The 20691-nt window shown below is 41.2% G+C and overlaps 2 protein-coding genes and 1 long non-coding RNA gene across 4 annotated transcripts in view; 1 reads left to right on the top strand and 2 right to left on the bottom strand.

Moving 5' to 3' along the window:
- Positions 1 to 832: 832 nt before the first annotated feature.
- On the bottom strand, positions 833 to 3356 carry LOC135076811 (uncharacterized). The gene is made up of 2 exons (XR_010258334.1): positions 1927 to 3356; positions 833 to 1271 (listed from the first exon to the last, which is right to left on the bottom strand). It is a non-coding gene; the product is annotated as an uncharacterized LOC135076811 (long non-coding RNA).
- Positions 3357 to 5505: 2149 nt separating this feature from the next.
- Positions 5506 to 9335, top strand: LOC135076801 (alpha-2-macroglobulin receptor-associated protein). 2 transcript variants are annotated; one of them, XM_063971246.1, is made up of 7 exons: positions 5506 to 5829; positions 5939 to 6148; positions 6226 to 6436; positions 6685 to 6846; positions 7042 to 7139; positions 7613 to 7702; positions 8680 to 9335. In XM_063971246.1, exons 1-7 carry the CDS (start codon positions 5650 to 5652, stop codon positions 8809 to 8811), a joined length of 1083 nt encoding a protein of 360 aa, XP_063827316.1. In that variant the 5' UTR covers positions 5506 to 5649; the 3' UTR covers positions 8812 to 9335. The 2 variants fall into 2 exon arrangements, with proteins under 2 accessions (XP_063827316.1, XP_063827317.1); XM_063971247.1 differs by having other exon boundaries at positions 7613 to 7672.
- Positions 9336 to 9552: 217 nt separating this feature from the next.
- The window catches only part of LOC135076647 (ankyrin repeat and KH domain-containing protein mask), a 46367-nt gene continuing 35228 nt past the window's right edge, over positions 9553 to 20691 (bottom strand). The window contains exons 36-44 of the mRNA XM_063971069.1: positions 20428 to 20517; positions 19723 to 19833; positions 17881 to 18052; positions 16812 to 16900; positions 15949 to 16125; positions 15007 to 15117; positions 12069 to 12626; positions 10684 to 10890; positions 9553 to 10178 (exon numbers count right to left, since the gene is read on the bottom strand). Coding sequence (XP_063827139.1) covers positions 12414 to 12626; positions 15007 to 15117; positions 15949 to 16125; positions 16812 to 16900; positions 17881 to 18052; positions 19723 to 19833; positions 20428 to 20517 — 963 coding nt within the window. The 3' untranslated portion in view covers positions 9553 to 10178; positions 10684 to 10890; positions 12069 to 12413. The remainder of the gene's footprint in view (positions 10179 to 10683; positions 10891 to 12068; positions 12627 to 15006; positions 15118 to 15948; positions 16126 to 16811; positions 16901 to 17880; positions 18053 to 19722; positions 19834 to 20427; positions 20518 to 20691) is intronic.

A 20691-nucleotide genomic window follows, 5' to 3' on the forward strand; every position in this document is an offset into this window, starting at 1 on the left:
TAAATTTTCGCGTGATTGTGATCAGGAAAGTAGTGTTAGTGTAAATATTTATTATTGTGTACGTATATTTTGTGTAGATAGTGTTATTTGAGCTGATATTCGGTAAGTTTTTTTTTCATTTTCGTCTCTCACCATGAACGATCCTCCTGACCCAGGGGGATCAGTTCCCCCTGTTTTTGATGAGCCTATCAGCTCACCTGGACACTCTTCTCCTTCAGTAGGGTTTTATGTGACGGTAACTAATGATACAGATTCCGAAAATTCATTTACTGCTCCCCCCGCTCTCAAACGTAGCCACAAGAAAAGAAAACTTCATGGACAGGAAAAGAAAAAGGTTGATGGTCGTACGAGTAACGCTGATGATAAAACTCCTTCAGTAGATCCTCCTACTCCCACTCCAATTGACCAGGATTTGCCAAATTCGGGCTCTGCTCCCGCCACTATTGGACGGAAATTCTACAATGACTCTGATACGGCTCCATACATTGTCCATGTCCAACGCAATCAATCGTCTCCCAGTGACAGCGTTTATTTGCATCCGGTGACTTTTGGGAACTTTCTAAAGAGACATAACTTTCACAACATTATTGATGGAAGTGTAAAGAGAATTGGACGAAACAAATGTTCAGTCTCATTTTCAGATTTCTCTCAAGCTAATTCATTTATGAGTCATCCTAAACTGGACTCCAATGATTATAAGGCTTTTATCCCCACATTTAACGTTACTAGGATGGGACTAGTTCGAGGAGTTCCAGCAGAATGGTCCCCTGAGGAAGTCGTAGAAAACATGACAGTTCCATTAGGTGGTGGCAAAATAATAAAAGTTCGTAGATTGAATTTTAAGTCTTATATTAATGGTACAGTTTCTTGGAAACCCTCCCAATCAGTCGTAGTAACATTTGACGGACAATCTTTACCTAAACGAGTTTTTGTATGCTATAATGCTTTGTCAGTGGAATTGTACATTTTCCCTACAATTCAATGTTTTAATTGTTGCCGATTTGGTCATACTAAGGCCCAATGTAGGTCCCAGCCCCGCTGTTTTAAATGTGGGCAAGCCCACATTGGTGATTCTTGCTCCATCCATGAAGACCAAGCCTCCTGCTGTCTTTGTTCTGGTTTCCACTATGCAACTAGTAAGTCATGCCCAGAATTTGTCCGCCAAAAGAAAATCAAGGCTTATATGGCTGAAAATTCCATCTCGTATGCAGAGGCATCCAAGCTCCACCCTCCAGTCTCCAAGTCCTACGCAGACGCTCTGTCCTCTAGTCCTGTAAAACAAAGTACACCTATTAAAAATATGCCTTACTATAATACTAATTCTGGTTCCTCAAAGTCAACCTCAAGTTCTTACAAAAAGACTGTCTTCCTTCCACCCCGTCCCTCTCCTTCACATTCAAAAGGCTATGATAAGGTAGCCCATAATAATTTAATCCGTGACTACTCTTTCCCTTCCCCAAGGGATGGATGTGCTATCAATAACCAACCTAAAGAAGACTCAACAACAAATTTATCTAGCCTTATAATGACTTTGATTAATGTTTTTTCTCAGTGTAATCTCAAATCACCGTCCAACGTTGCCCCTTTAATTGAAAGTCTAATTAGATTCCTGCAAAATGGCTGCGAAGGCAATGCAATGGAACTGCCGGAGTATCATCAGCAAAAAGAGTGACTTTTTTCATATGATTAATAAGATTGAGCCTTTTGTTTTTGCTCTGGCAGAAACTTGGCTTAAACCCAATCAAAAATTTAAAGTTAATGGTTATAATTCTATCAGGGAAGACAGAATTGATGGATATGGTGGAGTAGCCATATTTATCAACAAATCTGTCTCTTTTAGTCCAATTCCAATCCCTAATCATAGTAACGAATTTTCTATTATAGCAATAAATATTTATAATTTTTGTTTAGTGTCTATGTACATACCTCACCCCTCTTCTTCTATCTTAAGTGAAATTGATCAATTAATCTCAACTCTCCCTAAACCTCTGATCATCTTAGGAGATTTTAACTGTCATCATCGTGCATGGGGCAGTTCTATTTCAAATAACTATGGGGAAATGTTATTAGATATAATTGACACTCATAACTTATGTACATTAAATACAGGATCTCCTACCCGTTTTACCAGTCCAGGCCAAAGTCAAAGTGCTGTTGATTTGTCAATATGTTCCCCTAGCCTATCCTCTCTGTTATCTTGGCAAACTCTACCCTCATCATATGGCAGTGACCACTTCCCCATATTAATTACTTTTCCATTTAATAGTCCTATAACATCTAAGTATGTTCCATTACTTAAACACAGATTACCAGACAAAACTAGTAATGCTTGGAATACTTTTAAAGAAGGTGTTGAGAACTATCTATCGTCTCTCCCAATTGTCTCTTCAGGAAATGAATCCACTTGTGCCTTGTCCTTTACCAATATATTAGTTGAATCTGCGAACAGAGCTTTTCCGTTAAAAGTACCTAATCGTAAGCTTCCCCCACAACCATGGTGGGACAGTGACTGTACAGAGGCCATCAAAAAAAGAAAGGCTGCTGAGCGCAACTATAAAGCAAATATGACAAATGAAAATTATTCAGAATTGGGTAAAGTTATTGAAGAAACTCGAGAACTTTTTAAAAAGAAAAAGTTTGAGAGCTGGAGAAAGTTTTGCTTATCAATTTCCCCTGAAACGCCATCTTCGATAGTATGGCAAAACATTCGTCGATTTAAATCTGCAATGACAGATTCTTCCCACCCATTTATCCCGTTAGAAATTGCTTGTCCATTTGTTGATAAACTGGCTCCTCCATGGGTCCCTGAAAAACTAACTATAACTCCATCGCCAGTCGCTGTGTCTGTTATTGAACAGCCATTTACACTGTTTGAACTCAAGGGAATCATCCAAAATGTAACTGATTCGTCTCCAGGTGTAGATGGTATTCCGTACTCCTTCTTTCATAATTTAAATGATCATGTTCTCTCCTATTATTTACAAATTATCAATTCTATTGCGTTGACAGGTAATAGTGTCCCTCTGTCATGGAAGTCCCAAAAAGTGTTGCCAGTTCTTAAACCAAATAAGTCCCCATCTGACCCATCTTCATACCGTCCAATAGTTCTGTCCTCAGTATTATTGAAATTAGCTGAACATCTGGTAAAGAATCGGCTTGAATGGTTTTTTGAGAGTAATGATTTACTGGCTGTTAACCAGTTTGGATTCAGAAAGGGAAAAAGTACTATGGACAATATTAGTTTATTTATCACCGATATTAGGCTTGCATTCTCTGATAACCAGTCAGTTGTTGCAACTTTTTTAGATATAAATTCCGCTTATGATAACGTGATAATCCCAATATTGCTTAAAAAACTCTACGCCTTAAAAGTTCCTACAATGCTTAGTAACTTTATCATTAACATCTTATATGAAAGGTGTCTAGAACTTTCACAGGATGGCTCCACGTTTAGTCGCACTTGTTGGAAAGGACTTCCACAAGGCTCTGTTCTTAGCCCTTTGTTATATAACGCTTACACTCACGATTTGGCATCATCAATTTCCAATAATAATACAAAAGTTTTACAATATGCTGATGACTTGCTGTTTTATAATATTGATAAGAAAATAGAAGTTGCTGCGTCAGCACTTACTTCTTCACTATCTAATTTAAAATCCTGGCTTGATAATAATGGATTAAACTTATCTGCTAATAAAAGTGCCACAGTAATTTTTTCAAGATTGAGAAATCCACCTCCTGTCCAAATTTCTTATGATAATGATTTGATTCCTGTAAAACCTCATCACAAATTTCTGGGAGTAATTCTAGACTCAAAACTGACTGGAAATCAACACTGCGAGTATATTGCAGAAAAGTGTGAAAAAAGAATAAATATTCTCAGATGTTTATCTGGAGTTTGGTGGGGAGCTCACCCTTTTTCAATGAAGCTTATATACAATGCTCTCATCAGAAGTGTTCTGGACTACGGCATGTTTCTTCTCGAGCCAGGCAATAAATCTGCTTTTAAAAAATTAGATCTGATACAGTCAAAAGCTCTCAGAATTGTAACAGGTGCCATGAAAAGTAGTCCAGTAAATGCGCTTCAAGTTGAATGTTGTGATCCTCCTCTCAAATTTAGACGGCAGTTTCTGTGTGATAAATTCCTCTTTCGTACATTCAATTTCTCAAATCATCAACTTTTCCCAAAACTTCACTGCTTATCAGAAAAAGTTCCCATTTCAGACTATTGGAAACATAAAACTATTCCTTGTCTTTTGCACAGCTACAATAAATTAATGTCTCTGTCCTCTCCCATATTCCGTTCAAAACACTTACCATTGTTTCATTGCAGTATTGAATCTCTCTTAGTCCCTATAAATATTTGTTTTCTCCCAATTGATAAGCAAGATCTAAACATTGTATCCAAATTTAATGAAATTTTAGACACAGATTATAATGGTTTTCATCACATATATACAGACGCATCTAAACATTCTTGCACAGAAATTACTGGAGTCGGGGTTTTCCACTCGCAGTATAAAATTGTCCAAAAAGTCAAATTACCTCCAGAATCCTCCGTCTTTACGGGGGAATGCTTTGGCCTTTTCAGAGCAATAGAATATGCAAAATTATATAGACTTAAAAATGTTGTCATTTTTACGGATTCCATGAGCGCACTTCAAGCTTTAAATCAATTTCCTTTTAAATCCAGAAACCAGTACCCTGTAATATATGACATTAGAAAGTTATTTTATGAATGTATTTCACTTGGCCTGAATGTTTGTTTCGCCTGGATTCCTAGTCACTGTGGGATAAGAGGTAACGAAATTGCAGATCGTCTTGCCAATGAGGCGGTCTCCTGTGGAGATTTGTTTCCCTATCAGAGTTATTGTCATGATCTCCTAGCATTGCCCAAACTTTCTTTAAACTCTTCCTGGCAATCGGATTGGGAAATTAGTTGCAAATCAAAAGGCTTTCTTTTTTCACTTCTTCAGCCACAAATACCTACAAAGCCTTGGTTTTTCAAGTTGAAATTTGATAAGAGTGTTTCTTCATCTATCATACGCATGAGGTTGGGTCACACGTGTACACCCTCTCACCTCGCAAGACTCCATATCATTAATGATGATTCTTGTGAGTGTGGCACCGATTCAGGCACTATCAACCATATTTTCTTCTCCTGTCCTAGTTTTGACCGCTCTGCTTTCCTTCGGGAACTCTCTTCCTTACACATTCCTTTCCCGTCTTCTATAATGTCTCTCCTTTTCCATAAAGATCCTGTTGTATATAATTGTATAGCCAAGTTTATAACTGTAAATAATATAAAGCTTTGATTTTTGTATAAACGTATGTATATTATATAAATATCTCCTGTATATTCCTCATTTTCCTGATCATTAATTCCTTTCCAAATTCCGAAAGTAGGCATTTTTCCTTTTAATTCCCGTTTCCCCGTTTTTAACTCGACACTGGCAAGAGGCATAGCATAGCCATAATAAAAAAAAAAAAAAAAATAGTTTTTTTTTTAGATTAGATCATTTTGATCGCAGGAGCGATTTTGATATGAGAGAAAAGATGAGATGCTGATAACAATAATCTGACTAATCCTAAATACATAAAAAATACGATTTGTGTTAATAATTTAGAAGGAGAACTGTGGTCGCAAGAATGTATCTGCACAAACTATGCATTCCTGTGTTTTTTGCACTGTTGGCTAGTGTTGATATGAGTGAAAATAAATATTCACGAAGCGCAAATGAAAAGGATGTTGAAGGAGTTAATTTCAGGAAATTAGAAAAACCTTTTAGGATGAATAAGCTAAATCTACTGTGGACTAAAGCTCAACAGGTATTTCCCTCCCTTACTTACTACTTATATCTAGGCAAAGTTCTTGTAGAAATAGATAAAAATAATCTAAATTCTAGTCACTCCTAAGCTAAAACTTTTTCCTTTTTAGCGTCTAACAGAGCCAAAATTGAAATCACTGTACAGTGATTTGATGATTCAAGACAAAGAAGAAATTACTTATAAACGGATCAAAAGTGAACGTGGGGACAAAGAGGGTTTGAAGGAAGCTGAATTGAGGCGCAAACTTACTAATATTATGTCAGTATATGGGCTTCGAGAGCATTTTGGAGACAGCTCTAGTCCCCATAAAGACCCTCAAGTATGTACATACAATAACAATAACAATTTATGCATTACTGTGTTCAGAAAATCTATAGATCTACTATTTCATTTCAGTCTTACAACTCTGCTATTGATGACCACATCAATAAAAGTTTATTCAAAGATAAAAAACTAAATGCATTGTGGGCAAAAGCAGAGGCTTCAGGTTTCACAAGTGAAGAGTTGTCAGCTTTGAAAGAAGAGTTTTTGCATCACCAGGACAAAATTGACCAGTACTATGAAATACTTGAAGATGTAGAAAAAGGAGACAAAGACGGTTATAAAAGTATGTCTCTTAGTTTTGCTTTATTGGGGCAATTGACCTATTGTTTATATCTGCTATCAGAATGTTTGCAGACATTCAAAGTACACATTACTTATCTACTCAGTAATTTTTAATGAGGTTTATTAATAATTTATATCTTGCTCTCTACTGATAACACATCAATACTACTGTATAATACTAGATAGTGTTTATTGTTTTCAAATTAGGAAAGGAACCATAAGTAACTATTGTAATTATTATTCTTACAGATGCTGTGGATGAAGAGGAACTGGATAGGTTCAATGAGATCAGTAGTCAGTTGGAAACCAATGAGATAAAAAAAGACTTCTTAGATAAGACCAACTTAGTCAGAGAAAAACACAGGGGACTGAGAGATAACTATGATAGATTGCAGAGAATTACATCTAAAGGTGCCTTACTTTTTTATTTTAATAATTATGTTAAAAAGATTATCCTTCCCATCTTGTTAATCCCATTTCCTATCCTACTAAAATATAAATGTTGTGAGAATTTATATTTTAGTAACTACTAAATGCTGGATTTTGGTTGAATCAACAGTATTTATAATAATCAAAAAGTATGTATTGTAAATCTATTTGTTACAGGTCCAAATAATAAGGAATTTATAGAACCCAAAGTTCAAGGTTTGTGGAGAATGGCCACTGCATCTAACTTTACTGTTGATGAACTTGCATCATTGAAGGTAATTTTTAACTTCCAATGGAGAATCCTACTATCCTACTAATATTATAAATGCGAAAGTTTGGATGTCTAGATGTCTGGATGTTTGTTACTCTTTCATGCAAAAACTACTGAACGGATTTTGATGAAACTTAACGGTGTTATTGTTTATAACCGAGAATAACTTAAAGGAATTATAATTTATGACGATCTGTGACAAACGAAATTTCACGCGGGTGAAGCCGCGGGCAAAAGCTAGTGTTCACTAATTTTGATTTTTAGCTTTCTGTATTCTCTGTTAAAAATGAAAAATACACGTGAAATAATTATTTTGATGCGTCAAATAGTTTCCAAGATATTAAATTTTAAAGGTGCGGGCGGCGCCAGCCGGGGAACGCTGAAGCGGCAGGACTATTGCAATTTGCTTTTAGTTTTTTTTTTTCATCTTACGCATATCGACCTCCATAACTACAGTTGTATTTAATTTTTTATCAGGTGGAGTTGCAACACTACGAATCCCGTTTGCTGAAGTTACGGAACTTGCAAGCAGACCATGTAAGCAATGTCGATAAACATCATAGCAAGGTTATTTTTATTTCATGTCACTTTTATTTTATTTATTAAACATTAAGGCTGAGTTGCACCATCTTACTTTAACTTTGACAAACATCAAAAATCTTTCAAAATCCATACAAAAAGCACCGGTTAATGTTAGGCCCAGAACAGACGGTGAAACGCAACTGCAACGAAACTGCAACTGCTAGTTACTTTTGAGTTGCATCTAAGTTTCTGCCATAGCGTCCGTTGAGAGACCACACATGACGCGACCAGTTTGAAACTTTCAGTTTCAGTTTCATTCTTAAGAATCATCAGAAAGTTGCAGTTTCGTTGCAGTTGCGTTTCACCGTCTGTTCTGGGCCTTATAGTTACGGTTAAAATTAGATGGTGCAACTCAGCCTTAGTGATTTGAGTGTTCATGTGTTTTGTTAACTATGGAGGCTAAAAACTTACGGAGCGATTTTCAGCTGAACTCGCTGCGGTGGCAGTTAGACCGGGGCCCGGGATTACCCAGCCGTCGCAAGATGGAGCGATTTACGATCATAGATTATTCATTTAAGTTCCAGACCGCGTCCAATCTCAAAAAGAGAAATTGACCATCTACATTTCCATGTGTAGATAGTACGTGTTCGTATAGGTGTTGCGATCCCGTGATCACAGCAGGCGGGGCTGAAAATCGCTCCGTGATAGCATTCAAAGAGTGAAAGACATTTTTTGCCCTCCTTGGCACCTTTTTAGTTCCCTACTAGCTGACCCGGCGAACTTTGTTCCGCCTTAATGGCAATAAATAAGCAGACTTTTTTTTAAATTTCGAACGGGATAAAAAGTATCCTATGTCCTTCTCCTGGCTCTAAACTACCTCCCTGACAATTTTCAGCTAAATCGGTTCAGCCGTTCTTGAGTTCTAAGTGGAGTAACTAACACGACTTTCTTTTATATATATAGATTCCAAGACGATGTGTTCGTCCGTTTCACGTTTGCTCATATTCCGTAACATTCCCCAGGTGGCGGCCACCGGCGACAAGCTGGACCACCTGGAGCACGAGCAGCAGACCATCAAGAAGCACTCGCGCAAGGTGCAGAAGATGCACGATGACCTCGAGCAGCGCATCCTCGCGCGCCACTCCGAGTTGTGAGGCTGCTGGAACATCCTCCGGATCTTCTTCAAGTGGAATCTGCCAATCGAACTCTTGGCCATTATCGAAGAGGACGGCGCCGTTTTAGAATATTTTCAGATTCCAAAACCAAAATTTATTTGGGAGACCTTCGTGACATACATGATATATGGACTGTACAGACGAATGCTTAGGCGATGGCTTAAGCGTCTCAATGAGGTCGTGTTAATGTATGTGTTTTTGTATGATTAATTTTCAATCAACAGTTTTAGATATTATTATATCAAATGGAAATGTTTAAAATGAAATAACAATGAAATAACAAATCGGTTATGTTAATTAAGAAGAAAACAAAGTGGATTTAATAATGGTTAAGGGTTTGAGGACATGTAATAAATATTTTAAAATGCTCTCAATGCAAATAAATAGTAATCAATAACTTCAGGTTTACCAAATACTTGTAAGATATTTAATAAAAGAATCTCTAAACAGAAAGAATGTAATATGTTTAAGCATGTTTTCAATACATTTTTATTTTCTTGAAATGGGTTTTTATTGATTAAAGCCAGAGTTCCCTAATCAAGAACACACGCAAGATACTTGACAACGGTTTATTTGTCTAGAACTTACCGCATATCCTGCTATAATATTCGAGACAAAGTCCTCAATAATAATTTACTTATAAATATACAAATTACCCAAATAAACCTATTAAAAAAGAATTATTGAAAAACAGGTGGTATTATTAAAAACACCAGTGAATACAGTGCATCAATATATGATATTTAATCTTCATGTACAAGCAAATTTATTAATACACGTTTAATAATTCGCCTCTTTCTGCGAGAATATCAATCGTCGAAATTATAGATCGTATTATGCCATAATATAGTGTAAAATATGTATATATAAGGGCGGCGGCTCGAGGCAACGCAAAACACTGACCGGCACTTCGGAATCACATTCCAAGCTACCTACGTTACAAGTTAGTACGCAATATCTACATCAGACGAACGGCGACGCCGACTAACAAACTATAATTTGTCTAAGAGTACGTCGCGCGGCGAGCGGCAGTAACAAATAAAACTACATCCGGCTCCCCTCACGAGTTTCATTATAATGAATCGTTTAATGCTCACTTCAGTCGATCGTACAGTTATAAGTAGTTTCTCGATAGGACATTTTCTCTATTATGTATATAGATAATCTGTATAATATAATTCTTTCTCACTAATATCTACACCGTTTCCAAGGGTTACAATTAATATATAATCCTCGTCGGATAGTTAGGCGCGGCGACGAGAGAAGCCAACGTCGCGACCGATGCCGAGTCTCGCGCCTCCGTAAGGCAGGTCGGGAGCCGTCTAGTGGCTCCACTTGCTCCAAGTCTGCGGACAACAAACAACCCGTGTTAGTTCTCATCTCGGGCGAGTACAAGAGAGATAGATCCGAAAAGACTCGCACTAAGGTGCAGGGATCTAAGATGAAACACTTTACATTCGTAGTAAATAGTTATTTGCTTTAAAATGAGTATGAAGGTTATAGGAGAGTGTGAGGAAAGACCTCGGAGAGAGTACCATTCCGCTGCAGTCAATAAAGCCAAATGTTGACTCAAAGGATCGTGGAAAGGTCTATAGATATTCCCAGAAACGTTCTCCAGGTCGACAGTCTCGATTTGAACAAGGTTCCCGTGAATGTTCCGTATTGGCAATGTGTTTATTTCTGTTAATGATTTGCTGTGATCTTACAGGACAAATCAAAAATATATTATTCAATTTTGACCAGTATTTTGGTACTTATAAAAGTCCCAGTCAGGACCCCGGTCTGATAATATTTTTTTTTCAATTCAAATTCAATAACAACGCGATGCAAAACGAATGTGAAGACGCGTACCTGTTTATCAGGATGGTGGTGCTGGTCCCAGTGGTGGTGGTCGGGCGCGTGCGGCGGCGCCGGCGGCAGGTAGTGCAGCGGCAGCGCCTGCATGAGCGACAGCGCCGCGGCCGTGGCGCCCGAGCCCGCGCCCGCGCCGTACTCCAGCCCGGCGCCCGCGTGCGCGCCCACGTTCACGCCCACAGAGCCCATGCCGCTCACGCCCTGCTGTGGGAACGAGTTATGATATCAAAACACAAATAAATTGTATAGCAATCTACTGTTGAATATCCGAGTCGATTTCAGTTTAAAAAAAACAGATTCGATTATGATAAAGCCTGGTCCGTGAGCACGTAGAATTTTGTCCAATGACCCCAAGCTACTCATCCTTATCGCTCGCGCGTAATTATGTTGCTGTCGCGCTCGCACACTCACTGCGGGCGCCCATCGCACAGTCGCGACAGCAATATAATTACGCGCGAGCGATAAGGATGGGTAGCTTGGGGTCAATGGACAAAATTCTACGTGCTCACGGACCAGGCTTTAGCACACAAATTGCCGTAATTACTAATTAAAATATAATACAAATTAAAGTAACCGATAACAAGAACTGTATTTGTGTCTATCCACAACGAGGAAGCTCCTAACCTGCATATCACCTGAAAGTAATGGTCAGGCCGAGGTGAAATCGAGCTTCACCCGGAATTACATGAAACGAGGTTTAAACTAATAATAAAACTTACAGTTTACTTCTCCAAGCTGTCACTGTGTAAATCTTGCAAAGTTGGCTTGCCATAGCTATTTACACAGTGCGAATCAGCTTGCGGAAGTCAATTTCTGCAAGTTTTATAGTTTTATTGCTAGTCTGAACCTCGCTTTACATTAACACCCCAACTTTCATTACAGCGCATCAAAATCACCTTTGCATTTGCAACTGCACAATAAATAGGCATTAACATCAGACTATTTACACCCGTATTCACAAACGATGTTTGCTTAAGTGAAGCAGCAAATCGAACGCACAGCATTGAATAGAGTTCTGTGATTGGTTCGGGTGTGACCCTGTGCGTTTACGCGCACTGTGAGACCTCATAGTAATGTTTGTAAATACGGGCGTTAGTCTCCACAACAGAAGAACGACCCTCTAATTTCATCATCATAATTTCAGCCACAGGGCGTCCACTGCTGAACATAGGCCTCCCTTATTGACTTCCACATCACACGGTTGGTAGCAGCCTGCATCCAGCGCCTTCCTGCTGCCTTTATCAGGTTATCGGTCCACATTGTGGATGGACGTCTCACGCTGCGTTTTCCGGTACGTGGCCTCCACTCCAGAACCTATAATTTACCAAAGACAAATAAAATGGTGGATTAGGCCTAATAAAAATGCACCATGTTCAACGCACCTGGTACCGGTCGTGGTCCGTGTGCGGGTGGTGCGGATGGTGCGGGTGGTGCGGGTGCGGCCAGTCGTCGCCGGCCGTCAGCTTCCAGGCGCGCTCGGTGCCGATGGGCCGCGGCTTGCGCTCCTCCTCCTCGCCCCAGCCCGCGCCGCCACCGGGCCCCCATCAATACAACGTGTCACGCACCTGGTACCGGTCGTGGTCCGTGTGCGGGTGGTGCGGATGGTGCGGGTGGTGCGGGTGCGGCCAGTCGTCGCCGGCCGTCAGCTTCCAGGCGCGCTCGGTGCCGATGGGCCGCGGCTTGCGCTCCTCCTCCTCGCCCCAGCCCGCGCCGCCACCGGGCCCCCATCAATACAACGTGTCACGCACCTGGTACCGGTCGTGGTCCGTGTGCGGGTGGTGCGGATGGTGCGGGTGGTGCGGGTGCGGCCAGTCGTCGCCGGCCGTCAGCTTCCAGGCGCGCTCGGTGCCGATGGGCCGCGGCTTGCGCTCCTCCTCCTCGCCCCAGCCCGCGCCGCCCACCGGGCCCACGCCCACGCCCACCCCCCGCTCCAGTAGCGACTGGAATGAGATTAAAATTGTGAAGACAATGTGAAAAGAAATTGAAGTTCGCTAATAAGTCACGCGTATAATGTAAACGGCGATTTTTCTGCATCGAAGATTATTTACTTTCCTGATATTCTATTTCACTATGTATTGTTGCTGGTAAACTTTTTTTCGCAGAAAATTTTAAATCATAATTTTACTGTGCAACAGATAACATGTTCTTACGCAGAAAATCATTAAGCATACACTCAAAGGGGAGCCATTGTTGCTAGACATAATACAAATTAAGACAATGACTGCAGCCACTGCAGTGATTGTAAGTTACCTTAAAACCCGCTAAACATCGTGAAAGCAATAATAGTAGCAACAACACGCATATTTTATCAAGACCGAAAGCCGACGATCTACTGAGGGTCGCGGGAACTACATATACAGTCGTGGTCAACTAATTAGGGACGTTATATGACTAAAACACAAGACCGTCTCTCCAGTCCGAAAAAAAAATCTTCACGAGGCTTTGTAGCTTGTGCCTATTAATAACAAGTAATTTGGCTAGTATTCTAAATATTTAAAGGCCAGAAAAGAAACTAGCTAGTTGCGATCAATGTTTTTAAAATAAATAAATCATTGCCACCTACACATTTATTGACCTAGGGATGGACAACTAATTAGGGACACGTAACACTTTCACTGTAAATGTAAATAAATTGGAAATTATTTAAGTGTTTATTACATAAAAAGTTTTCATTAATAAATATAGAATACAAAACAAAATCATCAAACGTATTTTTATAACCAATATGGTTGGTTTTGTTGGTTATAACCATTTGACATCGGCGCGGCATGGATGCAATCAAATCATTACAGGTTTTTAGAGAAATATTATTCCAAACACCATTAAATGCCACGAAATGCTGATTTTTAGTGCCAGTAGGTACGTTGAGCTGCAACTTTTTCCTTCGTTTCATACCATAGCTCTATAGGGCTTAAGTCTGAGTTGTTTTCGGGCCAATCTGACTTTTTTGCGCTAGGAACGATTAAACAGAGTACGCGGTATGTTTTGGGTCGTTATCGTGTTGAAATGTTCATGAGACTGGTAAGACTTCTTCAGCATACGATAGCATCGTTTTCTCCAATATTTATTTGTATTGGAATTGCTCAAGTTTAACTTCAGTTCTTTTTATAGGTTACACTCTATGTCCAGAAAAACAGCCCCAGATTTCTATATTGCCGCCTGTATGTTTCACCTGCTTGTTCGTTTACTTTGGTATCATTTCGGACTTTACAGGTCGTCGCACGTATTGTCTGTCATCGGATGAAATAAGATTTATCTTGATCTCATCAGAAAACAGCACATTTATCCATTGAGCAAAAGCCTAATGTCCATACTTTCTTGCAAACGCCAATCTTGCTTCTTTGTGTTCCATCTTCAGTAGTGGAACTTTTCGAGGAACTCTTCCTACAAGCTTTGCCTCCACCAGTCGCCTTCTGACGGTCCTCGCAAATACTCCAGCAGTCGGTTCTGGTCCAAAAATTCCGCTCTTGATCAGAACGAAACCCTTAAAGGGGTCTCTCTTTGCGAGAGTGACCATTCTGCGATCATCTTGTGGGGTTGTTTTTATTGGCCTCTTCCTTCTAGGCATACTTTCTGTGGTTTCATGATTTTGTAATAAGCCACTGCATCGTAGATTCATGTTTTTGGAACATTTCAGATGATCTGCAATTTACCGGTATGGCCATCTACACTGATAAAGATTGATTATAACTTAGCGCATTGTTGCTTTTCTTTCAGCCCATTACCTTTAATAATTTGATGAGTTTTTAACTCGCAAGATAAGAATATCGCTTTTCAAATTGACGCCGAAATTACAAATGAACAGAATAAAAGTTATTACTTTTTATTTTTTTTAATTTAGAAGGAAAAACTTGAGCGTCCCTAATTAGGTGGCCAGACAGTCCGTACCATAATTACCGATTCATGTGATTTGATTAAGATTTTTTATTAAGTTAGTGAGTTTTTTAGTTGTTATTGTATTCTGTTAAATAGAGTTCTTGATAGTCAATATGTTTACAAAGTAACAGCCAGTAATATTGAATGAAGCTCACAATAATAGGATATGAACACTTAGTATTGCTTAGTATTCTATCTGTCCCTAATTAGTTGACCACGACTGTATGTGGGCAGCAAAGCGAAGTTACTCCGAAAAACGTTATTCGAAGTTTCAAATGTTGCCATCCCTCTCACGCAAAGCCAGCATGAGCGACGGTGACCCGAAACTATGTAAACAGCGTTTCGGAGTAGCCTATCAGGAACGATCGTAGCGGAAATCCTTGCGAGAGGCCTTAATCCAGCAGTGGTCGTCCTTTGGTTGAAGCGCCCGGTATTATGAGTTACCTGGTAGGGGTGGTGGGGCTGCGGCGTGTGCGGCATGGGCTTAGGCGCTGGCTGCTGGTACGACATCAGCAGCGTGCTCAGGTTGGCCGCGTTGTTCGCGCTCGTGAACAACTGCAAGAGAGAGCGCGGTTAACTTTTAAAGTTAAACGTTGTGGCATCTTATGTACTAGAAATAAGTGTGCGAGAGCACAATGTTTGTTTTGGTAGCTTTAAAATCAATAAATAGTCAATCAAGTTCGCAAAAGGTAACAACATAGTATCAAACAAGATTCTTTGTCGTACAAAATCAGCGAGAGTCGCGTTTTGATAGCTCTAACTAAAGAGTGTGTTGACTTGTGTGAAAACTACCCTATTAATTTGAAAAATCTCCAGACTAATTCATTGATGACCAAGTAGGGTTCTAGACGTTCTAATGGTAGTGGTAGCTAAAAAACTAACAGGCAGTCCTCTTTAGTAGAAGCTTACGACCCCAATGTAGGGTTCTAGTAGTGACTAGATGGAAAAGCGACATACCCGCGTATTCACAAACATTACTATGAGGTCTCACAGTGCGCATGGATGCACAAGGTCACACATGAACCAATCACAGAGCTCTATTTAACGCTGTGCGTTCGATTTGCTGTTTAACTTCAGCTAGCATCGTTTGTGTGTGCGATAGTACTTTAGAAGTTTAGGTTCCTAAAGCCTGGTCCGTGAGCACATAGAATCCCGTCCAATGACCCCAAGCTACCCATCCTTATCGCTCGCGCGTAATTATATTGTTGTCGCGACTGTGCGACGCGCGCCCGCAGTGAGTGTGCGAGCGCGACAGCAACATAATTACGTGCGAGCGCCAAGGATGGGCAGCTTGGGGTCATTGGACGGGATTCTACGTGCTCACGGACCAGGCTTTAGATGTATGAAATGTCACTGGTTGCCGCTGCAGCTGATGACGTCACTCACCTGTTGGTTGTGCTTGTGCTGCATGAGCGGGTGTCTCTGCGCGAAGTCGGGCGCGCGCGGGTTGAGGCGCGACGCGGACTCCACGCCCACGCCCACGCCCGAGCCCACCGAGCCCACGCCCACGTAGCCCAGCCCCATCGCCGAGCTGCTCATGTTCACGCCGCTCGACATCGATACCTGAACAAAAACGATCGTTTTGAGGTTACTCTTGATAACGATTCGAGGCCAAAGCAGGCCTGTTCATCTCCGCGAGTTTACATCGAAAACAAAACACGCACGATGGCCCCCTACAGGATTACTATTCGACAAGGCCTCACATACGAGCGAACATTGACTCACGCACGCGTATTCTTGTGTATGATGGAAAAAAAAATGGTGTACTAAATACTGTGCAGTATTTAACTGCCTAAATAATAATAAAAACACAGAATGTACTTTTTTAAGTTGCCTGAAGTCACTGAGAGGTAAATAAGTAGTTAATATTATTCATGATAATTCATGCTAAATCATGTATTTCCTCCGCCATTATCTGCAGTTTGGCACCTCATGTCACATCATTTTACCGAAGTCAGCCCTATATCTTCAGCGCAGTACCTACCGAGTACCGATCACTGACGTTTGTCAAAAAAATGGTGCTTGACTTTTGAGACAAGCTAATTTACACCATATTGTTAATGACATTGAGCATACTTTTTTTTAAATACCTTCGCGAAGTAAAACCTATGTACGTAGTACTTATTATTATTCTGTGGGCAAAGCTTACGTTTTTTTTTCTTGGCTTTCGCGTTACGTTTAATCGACAGTAAAACAGAATAACTTTGAACTTGAATAATGTGTAAAGGAGAAGTGTAAGAAAATCTTACCATCATGTTGTGTCCATTCCGGGAGTTGTCTTGGTAAATAGTTCCATTTCTTGATAACCCACTCATATCCATTGCATTCACGCTGTTGCCTGTAAATACAAGAAGCATGTTATATTCAAATGATAAGTGTGAAAATTCCTTGCGTGATCGAATCAGAAATGAGGAGATCCGCAGGAGAACCAAAGTGACCGATATAGCTCGCAGAATTGCTATAATCAAGTGGCAGTCGGCGCGGCACATAGCTGGTAGAGACGATGGCCGTTGGGGCTGAAAAGTTCTCGAGTGGCGACCACGGGCTGGAAGACGTAGCGAGGGCAGCCCTCTACTAGGTGGACCGACGATCTGGTGAGGGTCGCGGGAAGAGTCTGGATACGGGCAGTGCAGGACCGGTCGTTATGGAAATCCTTGGGGGAGAATTTTATCCAGTGATGGACGTCTTTTGGCTGAAACGAATCTTTTGTGTAAAGAACGAAAATATCGTCACTCTATAAGGGAAAACTTTTGCCTGAGTGAAGAAATGGTTTTACTCATTTGACAGAAATAGACGCTTCCTTTTTTTTTCGTTAGGAAATGCATGAAATTGCATACCCACTGGCCCGGGGGAACCAGTGGGTTATGTGAGGCTCTCCCTGCCAGATGGGCAGGGCCTACTCACTAAAACCTGACGGTGTCCTCCCTAAGTCTTTGGGACGGAGCTGCGAGTTATTGTCCGAGCTAGACGGCCTAGACATTCTTTCGCAGAAATAGACGCTTCCTAGTGCGAGCCAATGAGGGCTATCGTTTTTATACTTAACAGTTGGCACCCCTGGCGATTGACAGGACCTTACTCTACAGTGGCGCCATCTTGATGAGTGCAAATGCGATAGTCCTCCTAGCACTTTAGCGCTAACCAGCCGGCGCCACTGTCTTCGCTACTAGCAAGTGACAGGACCTTACTCTACAGTGGCGCCAACTGGTGAGCGCTAAAACGATAGCCCTCATTTCAGAGAAACCTACCAAATCTATGTAAGACCACTTCTGTACCTGGAATTACGCAAATAAAGAAATTTGATTATGCGAGATGTCTCACCAATGGGCAAGGGCTGGTGGTAGGCGGGCTGCGGGTGTATGGCGTGCGAGTGCGGCGGCTGGTAGGCCGGCGGCGGCGTCGAGCCGTGCGACGACGCGCGCGAGCACGGCGAGCAGCCGCCGCCGCCGCCGCGGTAGCCCGGCGCTTTGCTCGCGTCCACCATGGGCGAACGCTGCAAATATTACAAACGTTTAATATGCAATTTGTCCTTCCTTATCTATTATTATTATTATTGGTTTTGGGCCTTCATTTGCGCCAGCTCGACCAGGTTTGATCTATTGTGGCAGCCCTTGTCTTTAGAGTTCACTGCTTAGTCCTGTTGAGTCTATAAATTTCCAGATTCTTTGGAGCGTGATATCTGCTATCTCATCCGGGTGCATGATGTGTCGCCCGAGATGGATACTTCTTTTGCTCATAAGCGGGCCGCATGAGCAAAGAACATGCATGGCCGTGTCTTCTTCTGTATGGCAGAATCTTGGAAAGGAGGCTCCGGGATCAACACATCTACATCAACTCAGACAGCCAAGCAGCACTGCTGGCCTTAAAATCCTTCCTTATCTAACAAAACAAACATAAGTAACTTAAAACTCAAACTATTCAACTACCTTAGAGTACTTATCCTATCTTATACCTATTTACATATCAGTCTCTATTGGAAGCAGACACAACTTAGATATTGGGCGCTTAATAGTCCCATTTTTCGTTTTAAGCGTTATTACCCTGACTAAGTTTACCTGTCCCGGATGGACAGCATGAACTCTACCACTATGTCTCTGTTATCACACATACTCATAAACCGAATGCAGGTGATAGGTGAGGACTAGACCTATCGATTTCACCCGACTTCGAGTATGTTCTACGATTTTTCGTAGTTTAGAAGCTATCGTTAACTCGCTGTCTCTCTCATCACGCATACATAAAAATGAGATTTCCACGTAGCGTGCGTGAGCCTAGCGGTTTTGAATAAGACCCGGTTTCCACCAAAGCGAAGTAAAGAGAAGTGTTTGAACAACCAATCCGATTTCATTATTTCCACCTCCTTGCTTAGGTTTCGTTCGGAAATCTCATCTCATCTCCGCTTTGGTGGAAACCGGACCTAAAAGCGCAGAGAAGACCGGGTAAGACCCGATTTGTTTCTTATCGTACTGCAACATCAATATTCCTTTACAAAACTTAGGGAACTATAAACCATATCCATATACAACAGTTCGAAAGCAGCAATTCGAAACAGTAGGCTGTATAATTATTAAAATTGAAGACAGAGATAGATTTTATTTTTATTCTATAGAGACTATTCGAATAAGCTGTGATTAGTCCTCTGTAGGCCTAAGATGCGCGCCGCGATCATCTTTTATCGCCACGCGACGTCTAAAATCAATGATGAGATTTTATCACGGCGCGCATCCTAGCCTGGCAGGAATCCCTTCAGTGATCTTAGAAACAAATTATTATTCTTTAGAGAGAAAATTCGAAAAGCTATGATTTTATTTAGCTTTGGAGTTAGAGTCCCTTCGACCATCTTCAGAGTTTATAACGATCGCACTAGCAAGAACTAAGGCGGTTATCACACTGCGCCGCGCTCCGCCGCGGAGCGCGTGATTTTCATATAAAAAATCACGCGCGCGGACGCGTTGTCAGTGTGGAGTGCCGCGCGTGTTTTCTATACAAACTGAGGTACTTGCATACAATGATTAAATCTGTCGCCCCGCGTACCGGTGCACGTGCGGTGCAGTGTGATCGCCTTAGAAACAATTCAAAGTTTGTATCGATCGCACTAGCAAGTACTTAGACAATAAGTAAAGAGTAAGTGAGACGACGTACATGCAGCGCGCTGCGACTGACCTGCGGCGGCGGCTCGACGCTGTGGTCGGCGGCCCACATGCCGCCCCCGGCCGCCGACAGGTCCTTGAACAGCGAGTACTCCTGCGCGCCGCCGCCGCTGCTGCCCGATGCCTGCAACAACAGTAGGTATTAGGTACGATGCCCATTGACCGGCGCGCGTCGGAGCACACTTACACGGCCGTAAAGAAAATAGTATTTTATTGACAGTTCTTAAGAGTCGTAATTACTTACAACTGATTAAGTGACTATTTTCTTTACGGCCGTGTAAGTGCGCTCCGACGCGCGCCGTTCAATGGGCATCGTACCTTATTTATCAAAGGTTTGTGGGAGTTGCACAAATAGCCAGTTCGTTCGTTTCAGCTAAATGACGTACATTGCTAGACAAAGGCTAAATAAGGACTTTCACAACCACCAGTCCTGCACTCCCTGCATTCAGTTACTCCCCTGGTATATAGCCAGTGTCAAGTAAATTCTTTTTCGTTAGTTTTTTTGTCAAAAAATTTTAATGTCTCCAATGTCGTGAAAGAGCATGGCCCATGGCTCTATTTGGCCGAGGCAAATGGCTAATTGAACTGCAAGCTTTCGGCTCTGCATTGTCATGGTAGCATTATAGCTTGGTGATGAAAACATGGTGATTCCTTAACTTTACAACTTCAGGTTCGCCAGTAGAATAGCTCAGAATAATTTTATAGTTTTGATACTGACCTGGGGCGTGGTGTTGATGTGCAGCGCTGTAGAGGGATTCGATGTATTCTCTTGATTGTCGCTCCATGAGCTTGAATTATCAGGGCTTAGCTACAAATAAAAAAATACAACATCAGTATACTGATCAAGTAAACAGTGAGATCATGAAGTCTATTAGAGTTATCCATTGTTTATGGATCACCTTGTAGAACAGATACATTCACTCATACTAAGAGCTTTATTCTTGTCGGTGCAGCAATTTCCATTAAATTCTGGACATTGTCA

This window comes from Ostrinia nubilalis, chromosome 12, assembly GCF_963855985.1.
Source record: "Ostrinia nubilalis chromosome 12, ilOstNubi1.1, whole genome shotgun sequence".
NCBI classification, from domain to species: domain Eukaryota; kingdom Metazoa; phylum Arthropoda; class Insecta; order Lepidoptera; family Crambidae; genus Ostrinia; species Ostrinia nubilalis.

Excerpts from the sequence above, each read along its gene's own strand:
- LOC135076801 (XM_063971246.1), top strand. The coding sequence starts at position 5,650 with ATGTATCTGCACAAACTATGCATTCCTGTGTTTTTTGCACTGTTGGCT. Across the intron at positions 5,830-5,938 it reads TGTGGACTAAAGCTCAACAG|CGTCTAACAGAGCCAAAATT; the intron begins GTATTTCCCTCC and ends TTTCCTTTTTAG. Across the intron at positions 6,149-6,225 it reads GTCCCCATAAAGACCCTCAA|TCTTACAACTCTGCTATTGA; the intron begins GTATGTACATAC and ends ATTTCATTTCAG.